Below are 9,687 nucleotides of genomic sequence, written 5' to 3'. Positions count from 1 at the left end.
AAAAAAAAAAAAAAAAAAAAAAAAAAAAAAAAAAAAAGAAAAGAAAAAAAATATTGAAATTGTATCTTCTGAGACAAAAGATGGTTACCAGACATTTCTCTGTGTTTACTCTTTATTAGGAAGCTTTGGCCTCTGTTCCGTAAGAAACAAGAATACTGTTTACCTTGAAATTTGCAGAGCACTTGCGTCTGCTAGTGGAGGGGGATAGGGAGAATATAAAAAACACTCTTAAAAGAAAACTTTGGATGTCATAAATCCTACTAAAGCTTGTTAAACAAACTTAGTAATGAGAAAACTGTATTGTATGAGTGGAAGAGTAAACCCAGGATCAAACATTTAAGCCAGGTCACATGATGCATGAATATAAATAGCATGTTTGGAAGCTGACATTATTCCCCCCCTGACTCAGCAGAGATTTAAGTAACTTCATCTCTGCTCCAGATAGCCATGGCAGTAACATGACGCCTTACGCCATCTGCTGATGCCAAGTGAATACTGCATGCACTTTGAAAATTACTGCGTTGTTTACTCCTGTTGCTAGATATTTCTTTGAGCTGTTTGTTGTTTTATAATAACCTTATTTATTTTTATTCCTTTGAAATATCTATCTAGCACCAGTGAGTAAATGTTTATTTACTAATTCAAAAGTTATACAGTGAGCTTAAGTATAGGTATGAGAGACTTTTTTCTGGGCTGAGATAACAAAGCATGTAAGTAATATTTGTGTTTTGCAGTAAGAGATCAGTATACCTGTCATCAGATCACTCTCCTTTAAAATCCATATATGAGTTCCTATTACTCTTAAAGACCAGAATACTTGGCATGGTGGCTCATGCCTGTAATACCAGCACTTTGGGAGGCCAAGGCGGGCGGATCACTTGAGCCCAGGAGTTTAAGACCAGCCTGGCCAACATGGCAAAACCTCATCTCTACTAGAAATACAAAAATTAGCCAGGCGTGGTAGCACACACCTGTAATCCCAGCTACTCAGGAGGCTGAGGCACAAGAATTGCTTGAACCCGAGAGACGGAGGTTGCAGCAAGCTGAGATCATGCCACTGTGCTCCAGCCTGGGTGACAGAGTGAGACTTGGTCTCAAAAAAAAAAAAAAACAACGACCAGAATACTTAAGAAGACTCACAAGACCCTCTGTACTCTGGCCCCACAAGCGTCAGCTAAAGATCATTCTCCCCTTAATTTCTAGCTTTCAGTCTCTCAACACATGCATATTTCTCCCCCATTAAGGGTCTTTGCAAGTAGTTTCCTTTCTTTAAAACTTATCCCATTTTAGCTGCACACCACACCTGCCATCACACCCCACCTTAATTCCTGTTCATCATTCACCTAGCAGTCGAATAACACATCTGCAGGGGAACGCTTCCTGACACCAGGCCAGACCAGGTTCCACTTTATGTGCCCTGAGAGCAGCTCCTTCATAGGCTTTACTGCTATTGGAATTAAGAAGTACTTCAGCAGTTAGTGTTTAATGTGTGTCTCACCAGCTGAAATGTCAGAGAGACAATCACGTTTGTTCATCGCTCACAGCATCTAAATGTGCCTTGAACACAGCATTTGCTCAGTAACTATTTGGGGAAGCAAGGGAGAAAATTACTATGGTAGTAGTAATATAAAAAGACATTATGGTATTATGCAAGAGAATATAAGTTGGGGAGATTTATATTCTCTAATTTATATTGAAGAATATTAATGTAAGTTAATTTGTTTGCCATGACAAAAGTACTTCTTATATTTATTCATTCATTATTCATTCATTCATTGAACTTCTGCTGGTGTGAGAATAACTGCTGCCATTCTGGTACTGGGCTATAGCAATGAGCACAAGAATCTCAGGGCACATGGAGCTCTCCAGCCGAAGTGTCCAATGTTTAACTATTAAATATATTAAAAACTATCTCATTTCTATTTTGACAAGTATTATGACAGAAATACTAGAGGTCTCAGAGCATATAACCATGAAATCCGATCTAGTACAAGGATGTAATAAAAGAATTCTAGAGAAAATGCTATTTGATCTATTATCAAAGGGATTGGTAGGATTTTAATACCAAGCTAGGGAGTTTTTTAAAGTAAGTCAACAAATCCAGGTGTGGTGGCTCACACCTGTAATCCCAACACTTTAGGAGTCCGAGGTGAAAGATTGCTTGAGCCCAGAAGTTCGAGACTAGCCTGGGCAACATAGAGACCTCATCTCTACTCACAATTAAAATTAGCTGGGCATTGTGACCCTAACTCCCAGCTACTCTGGAGACTGAGGTCGGAGGATCACTTGAGCTGGGGAGGTCGAGGCTGCATTGAGCCAAGATCATACCACTACACTCCAGCCTGGGCGACAGAGTGAGTCAAAAAAATAGAAATTGGAAGGCTTTGAAAAAATGTGTGGACACTTATTCAGCAAAGCATCATTGAGAAGGATAAACCAGAAATGGTATAAAGTGCAATAAGCAGAAAAACAAATTAAAAATGGCGGTATCTCCATGCACATAATAACATGGTCATTGCTAAAAACACAGGTCTGACCAATGATTTAAAAGTTAAGCCTGTAGTCTAGTTTGTTTAGAATGATTCTATTTTTTATAAAATATATATTATTGTGTATATGTACATAGAGAAGTATCAAAAAGTCAGTGTTATCACTGGGTTATGGGATTATAGAGTGTTTTTTATTTGTATTATTTCCTAGTTCTTCCACATTAAGCACAGACTAGTTGAATGATAAATTCAATTTTTTAAATGCTTGAAAATGGAAAGTGAAGGAAATAAAATTGATGATTGAGAATGGGGGAAAAAAAGAGGTAAAATAGTGACGTATTTTAATAAAAGGCATACAGTTGCCTAGGGGGCCTCATCTTTCAGGAACTGTTGATCTTGTTCTGAGAGCTGGAGAGAGAATATATATCTTGATCTGAACCAGTAAACCACAGTTTGAGAAGCAGCAGAGCTGTTTTCACTGAAGTAGGCAATTGGTTAAAAACAGAGAGGACTATAATAGTAATTTTAATAATAATAAACACAGTTGTCGCTTATTAGGTTCTTACCAGATGCTTATACTTCATTTAGATTTTCCTTTTTAATCCCCATAGCAACCCTAAATTATACGACAGATGCAAAGGTAGATTGAGTAACTTGCTGAAAATCATACAGTGCTGGGATGGCCCTGGAAACAGAACCCAGGTGGTCTGGTAACACAGGCCTGCCCTTGCACCCATGCTGTGCAGTGCAGTTACTGACTTGTGGCCGTTGTCAGGCTGTCTTCTCATTAGCATGCAACATTCACTTGACTGGATTCCTTTTTAGCTAAGAGAAATATTACAGGGCATGATCATTTTAGGTTATTAAGGCAAACGGACTGTCTAACTCAGTGTCAACCGCTAAAAAGAATTATGTGTTTCTATCAGATAATCTCAACATTCCAAAAGACAACACATTAAGGCTACTCCCTTTCCCACCCCAACTTTTATCTAGTGTCTGAAACCACCTGACTAGTGTCCAAAGAGTGTTTTAGCAAATTAGAGTCACAGTGATCACAGTGAAGCCTGATTCCAATCCTGCTGTGGTGTTTCTGGCAAATGATTATTTTCTGGTAGAGCTTCCTCTACACATAGACCAGATGCAACTTGTATTTTTAGAAAATTGGATGGTTATTCTGAAGACTCTTTTTAAAACTACATTATTGAAAACCACATAAAGTGAGTTCTTTCCTTTGACCTAATAAATCATAGTAACAAAATCTAATGTCAGACCTTTCCTTATTCATCAAATCTTCAGCTAGTTTCTCCTCCCATTGACTTACTAGCAATAATGGCAATGAGAATTAAGAATGGAAAATGGAGTGCTCGCCTCAGCAGCACGTATACTAAAATTGGAACAATACAGAGAAGATTAGCATGGCCCCTGTGCAAGGATGACACGCAAATTCGTGAAGTGTTCCATATTCTTCCATTTTCTAATGTCCAAGAGTGGGGAAACTGAGGCCCCTGTAAGTGAAGGCATTGACCCCATTGAGGAATATTCCTACTTCCAAATCCATTCCCACCTCCTCCAAAAAAATAAAAGAAAAGAAAAAAGCAGGAAATGTGTCATCCTGCTGGTGCTGTTTTAGATTTTCATTAACCATATGATTGTAGATCTGTGGTAACCTACACTGAATGAGCCACGCCGTGTTGTGACGGCATTCAGATCAGTGTCTCTTGGCAAAACACTTTGTGGGTTGTGTTTCCCGTGGTGACCAAAGTACTCTCACTCTGACATGCCTTCTTAGAAACAAAAAAGCAGAGATCAAAAAATGTAACCTTTGCAATTTGTGCAATGTTAGCACAAATCATGTAATATATAACACTACATTTAATAAACAGATTATACATTTATCATGTAATATAGATCCTATATCACTCTTTTTACAAATTGACCTTTTATTTCAAAGTAAGTTTCTGTCTGATGAAAGAAGATAATTACAGTTCATTGCCTGTTTTTGGCATATGGAAAATTGATACTAGTTGACATTGACCTTGATTGGATTTGGCTTATGAGAAGACCATAATTTTCATCAACTAAGACATTTAAACTATATTTTTAGAACAAGAAGGTTATATAAATATGTCAATAAATGCATTTGATGCAAAACAATGCACCAAACAAATCAAGGGAGCAGCTGCTTTTACGTCATCCCCGGGTTGGGGTTACGCCTCTAATGGTATATCACCTCACACATGTCAGACTCTGGGGTGTTGGGAGGCTGTGGGAAAGCTGACTAGGAAGGAGATTGACTCGGTGTCTGTCTCTGTGTCACAGCTTTCCTTTTATTTAACTCTTGATCTATTTTCCAGAAGTGCTCAAAATTGTAGGAGGCTCCCAGAGCGGGAACTTAAGATGCATCTTTGGCTTAAACGACAAGTGAAATTGAATGTAGAGGCCATTTACCCTGGTCTAAAAGAACATTGGTGAGATTAGTCTCGCTGGCAGGGGAGTGGGCCCTGGGTTGGCAGAAGCGCCGCATAGATGATGGTCCAGGCCTCTGCCATCACACACCGAGCCCACCCAGCTCCACCACCTCCTTGCCGCCCTCTGACCGCCTCACTGACTGAAGATGGCTCGCTCTTTCCTTTTTTTGTGACAAAAGTTTACCCTAACGTTTTTCATGATTTTTTCCTCTCAGTCCTCCATTGAAAAATAAAAACTTTATGTGCATAGGCACAATATTTTTCTCAGAAATATCAGGGATAAAATTTGGATTTTATGATAGTCATAATTCTGAAAGATTGCTGATTCACTGCATTCTTTAGGGACTGCGACTTTAGCCTTTTATGATTTTTCAAACGGTACCGTAAAGGGGACAGGGTGTTGATATTTGTGGGCAGCGCCGCAGAGGCTTCTTACACCTGATTGCTGCCTCCCTTGCTCTGAGGTGCATTTCGGACAAGCAGGGAAGTGAAGGGTTAAGCCAAATCTAGCCCCCACCTCCATACCTTTTCCCTCAGTTGGATGTTGCCAGTTAAGGCCCAGAATCTTTTGTTTTCATTCATCACTTGGTTATTATCTGTAAGAGCATTGGAATGGTCCAATAAGAGTAAGCTCTTATTCTCCCTAGAAAGAAAAAGGCAGACTTGGATTACGTATATTCATGAACTTAGATGTGGGGCTTCTCCCTTCCACAGTCAAGGTCTCAATCATGATTACGCCGTGGTAACGGAGGATTGCCTCAGTGGCACCTGGAAGCGGCTGCTGGCGGCACTCAGCAGCTGTTCTGCAAGAGTTCAGCTTCTTCCGCATCCTTCTCTACAGTGCCTCCTCTAGGCTTGACTTCTTCTCCCTCTCCCTCATTCTTTCTGTATTGTTGCTTACTTACAGGCATTTCAGAAACTCAAGGAAAAGAGCTTCCAGTTGTCAAAACATAAATTTAGACTTAAACATTGCAACAGCCCTGAAGGAGAAAAAAGTTTGTGCTGAGCCATGGTACCAGTTCCACCTTCTGTGAAGGACAGAGTTCTGTAACATGGCATATGGTTCCAAGTGGTGAGGTTGGTTGGCCAATAGACACTAAAGAAAGAACTTCCTTTAAAATTAGAATTTAAAAGGACCTCAGAGTTCATCTGGCCCAGGGTTTCCTACACTTGCCTGATTGTAAAAATTACTCGGGTCTTTTATTAAAAAATGAAAATTCCAGAGGCGAGGCGTGGTGGCTCACGCCTGTAATCCTAGCACTTTGGGAGGCCAAGGCAGGCGGATCACGAGGTCAAGAGATCGAGACCATCCTGGCCAACATGGTGAAACCACGTCTCTACTAAAAATACAAAAATTAGCTGGCCATGGTGGCACACACCAGTAGTCCCAGCTACTCGGGAGACTGAGACGGGAGAATCGCTTGAACCCAGGAGGCAGAGGTTGCAGTGAGCCGAGATGGCACCATTGCACTCCAGCCTGGTGACAGAGTGAGACTCTGTCTCAAACAAAAAAGGAAAGAAAATTCCAGGGCCCCACCCAGGCCTACTGACTCATAAGCTCTAAGGAAGGGTCCTAGAAATCCATGTTTTGTTGAGTTCTGGTGTGTGGTTTTTTTAAAAAAGCATGTTGCCTATGTAAGGCTGAGGATCAGGCAGGCAGAGGAACCCTAATGTGGTATAAGCACCACCCCTTACAACTGAGGAAACTGGGTCAGGTTACTCAATTGATTGCTTGGGTTACTCAGCCAATGAGTAGCCTAAAGTGTCATTCCAACCACTTACTGGTGGTGCATTGTTGATCACCTAACCTGAATATCATTTTCCCACCTATACTATGAGATGAATACCTGTTTCTTGGGACTGTTATGGGAATAAGATGAGATCATATATAACAGCACTTGTAAACTGTAAAGAGCTAGATAAATGTAAGTATTTACTAACTGGCTGCACCAGGGCACCAGGACACCAGCTCCATAGCTTATGCTGCACCCCAGTGGCTCCTGAATGCTTTGTTGAAATATTTGGAGCTTATTTTTCCAAGGTAGAAACTACCTCTTGATATTTAAGGACATGAAAGATTCCTTCTCCTCTGGCAGTTTCCTGGTTGATTTTAAGCACCAGCATTTGTCTTTTACTTTGGTTAGCATTATGGTGGACCCACTAAGCGTTTGATGTCTCTTAAGCTGAGACTGAAACCAGCTATCCCTGTGCAGGTGCGAAATTGAGGCAACTCTTGAGAGGCTAAAGAAACTAGAGCGTGATCTCAGCTTTAAGGAGCAGGAGCTTAAAGAACGAGAAAGACGTTTAAAGATGTGGGAGCAAAAGCTGACCGAGCAGTCCAACACCCCGGTGAGTATCCTCCCCCTTTGCTGTCTTTCCACGTGCAGCTCGTAGACTGCGCGGCCAAGCATGGCAGCATGGCACCCCTAACCCTGCCTCCCGCCGCCCCCTCCTCATTTCCTGCCTCGCGCCTGGGTATTAAAGGGCCCGTGTGTGTACTCAAGCGGCGTTCATACCCAATTTCAACTAACAAAATGCCAGAGTTGTAAGAGAAAAGCTTATCCTATTTCTGGCTCCTTCCTTAAGAACTGTTATTCTGTCAGTGTGTTTGTATATTAGAATTACAAAAATAAAATCCGATGTATTTTCACACCATCTGCTCAATATCGGAACGTGCACCTCAGTGCTGATTAACTCCTAGTCGCTCAGTCATTAATAACTGTAACTCCAGCAGCTCACAGACTAACAGTCTTTGATGTGTCAGAACTTAACCATGTTTTCCTTCTAAAATGGAGCTAACCATGATGACATACAAATGAGAAGCATTAATATTTCATACTCAATTTAGTGTTACGATCACAGGCAGCAAAATATTGGAAAAAGATTCTCTCTGGACAAGCTTTCAGTATTTATTACACCTAGGCAGTATCTTGTTTTATCCAACGTCTTGTATTTAAAGGAATATAAAAATTCTTTTTAAGGATTTCACTGGTTATACAGTAACCTTGAGCTTACATGCTGATATATTATTAAAGCCTAATCAAATTTCAGCATTCTTTCCTATTTTAAATGGCATATTTTCAGGAATTAAGTATAAATGTATAATTGTTCTTTCCCCAGGGTTTTTAATGGGCAATATTTGTTCACTTAAAATTAACCAAGTAATGGTAGATTAAAAGGAAACATATTTTAAATTCATGTTTGATAGTTGCTATGGTGATATGCCAAAAAAACTGAAATGCCGTTCATTTCGTGGTCTGCAAAAAGCTTTCCCATCTTTAAAAGTCTTAATCTTCATTAAGCAGCCAGTGCCCAATTGCAAAATATTTTTCTAGCATCTAAAGAATAAAATAGTTTGTCTCCTTCCCAACTTGTGTGGAGACGCAACCTGATATCCAAAAAAGGAAAATGCAATGAAGCTAAATGTTTATTATCAGATCCAACGTGGAAAAAGAAGGACTTCGGTTCTCCAGGGAATTCCAAAATGAATTGAATTGCTATCCATAACACTATCGTGAACATTTTAAAAGTACCCACATTTTATCTGGGAATTTAACTTGACTGGTGAGAAAGACGATGAGAGGTTTCCTGTTCTGGCTGACTTGGTGCCAGCAGGCAGCCTCTGAAAGCCTCCCTCTAGGGACCTGCACAAGAGCACTGCTTCTCCCAGAGCTCACGAGGGACAGAAGCAAAAATGTGACCTCGTCCCTAGAGTACAGTTTCTGAAGTCTGCGAGGTTTTGTTTTGTTTGTTTTGTGTAAAACGCATTGAAATCTAAAGCTGTAGAGCATTGCATGGCTTGACTCTTTCTAAATGTAGTATTTTAAGAAAAAACTTTACCCATTCACATATGCTTCAGAACCTCTCTTTAGTTTATTGGCATCAGTTTTGCTAAGAAATTATGGGCTGTCTAGCACACATTTTTGCTCTTAGTAACATAGTTGCATAATAAATAAAGCACTGTGTGCTCGGTGGGTTGCCTGCTTGAGTTTTTAACTCCAGAAAACTTTCTGTGAAGGAACTGCTTTGAGGGCTACCATCTAACAATGGACAGCCTGCAGCACAATCTCAATGAGATTTTCTTCTTTTTTCCTTATGGGAGATAAGTTCTTTCTTTACAGTACTTGCTTTTAATGTCTCTTCTGCTTAGAGCTGGTATTTCTGAAGGAAAGAAAGTTATGTTCAGATATTTTGTAAGTAGGTATTTTCTTTTGTCCTCACATCAGTTTCTGTTTGGCTTTAATAGATTTCTTAGAGAAAGAGGAAATAAACGTTTTAAAAAGGAAGAGGCTGGAGGTTTAGGTTTCCTGTATGTGGCCTCATCTTAATTATATGAGTTTAACATTTATGTAACTTCATAAAAAACTGTATCATTGAAGTATCATTGAATTCATTTCAAGGACACTATTTTTTTTCCTAAAACTAAAACATTAGTTAAGTATATTTGGGGAGATTAATCCTTTATGCATTAATATGGATAATGTTTATTTTCTAATTATAGTTGAAGCTTAATGTAAAATTTTATTTCTTTTAACAATAGAAGCTTATCTGAGAAACATTCATAGAGAGCTTTAGAGTCAAACCTAATGTGAGGATGGACCCTCAAAATAATACAACGAGCCACAAAGAGTCCCTGAGAATATCTAACAATTGAAAACAAATTTCAGAAGCTGAGGAATTTGACTGCCAGGAAAATAACATCTTGTTTCTAATGTTTAAGACATAATGCA

General features: G+C 39.6%; 1 protein-coding gene and 1 non-coding gene across 6 annotated transcripts in view; both read left to right on the top strand.

Annotated features, from left to right (window-relative positions):
• The window catches only part of MAP3K20 (mitogen-activated protein kinase kinase kinase 20), a 196,732-nt gene that overhangs the window by 138,991 nt on the left and 48,054 nt on the right, over positions 1-9,687 (top strand). For all 5 annotated transcript variants that reach the window (XM_032292930.1, XM_032292931.1, XM_032292929.1 and 2 more), the window contains exon 11: positions 7,171-7,306. In XM_032292930.1, the coding sequence (XP_032148821.1) occupies positions 7,171-7,306 (136 nt within the window). The remainder of the gene's footprint in view (positions 1-7,170; positions 7,307-9,687) is intronic.
• On the top strand, positions 3,850-3,956 carry LOC116561260. The gene has a single exon (XR_004273354.1). It is a non-coding gene; the product is annotated as a U6 spliceosomal RNA (small nuclear RNA).

The sequence above is a fragment of the Sapajus apella genome, unplaced genomic scaffold (genome assembly GCF_009761245.1).
Source record: "Sapajus apella isolate SASKATOON/1434 unplaced genomic scaffold, GSC_monkey_1.0 scaffold28, whole genome shotgun sequence".
NCBI classification, from domain to species: domain Eukaryota; kingdom Metazoa; phylum Chordata; class Mammalia; order Primates; family Cebidae; genus Sapajus; species Sapajus apella.
The sequence above is the reverse complement of the archived record's forward strand: the minus strand, read 5'-3'. Positions and strand labels throughout refer to the sequence as shown.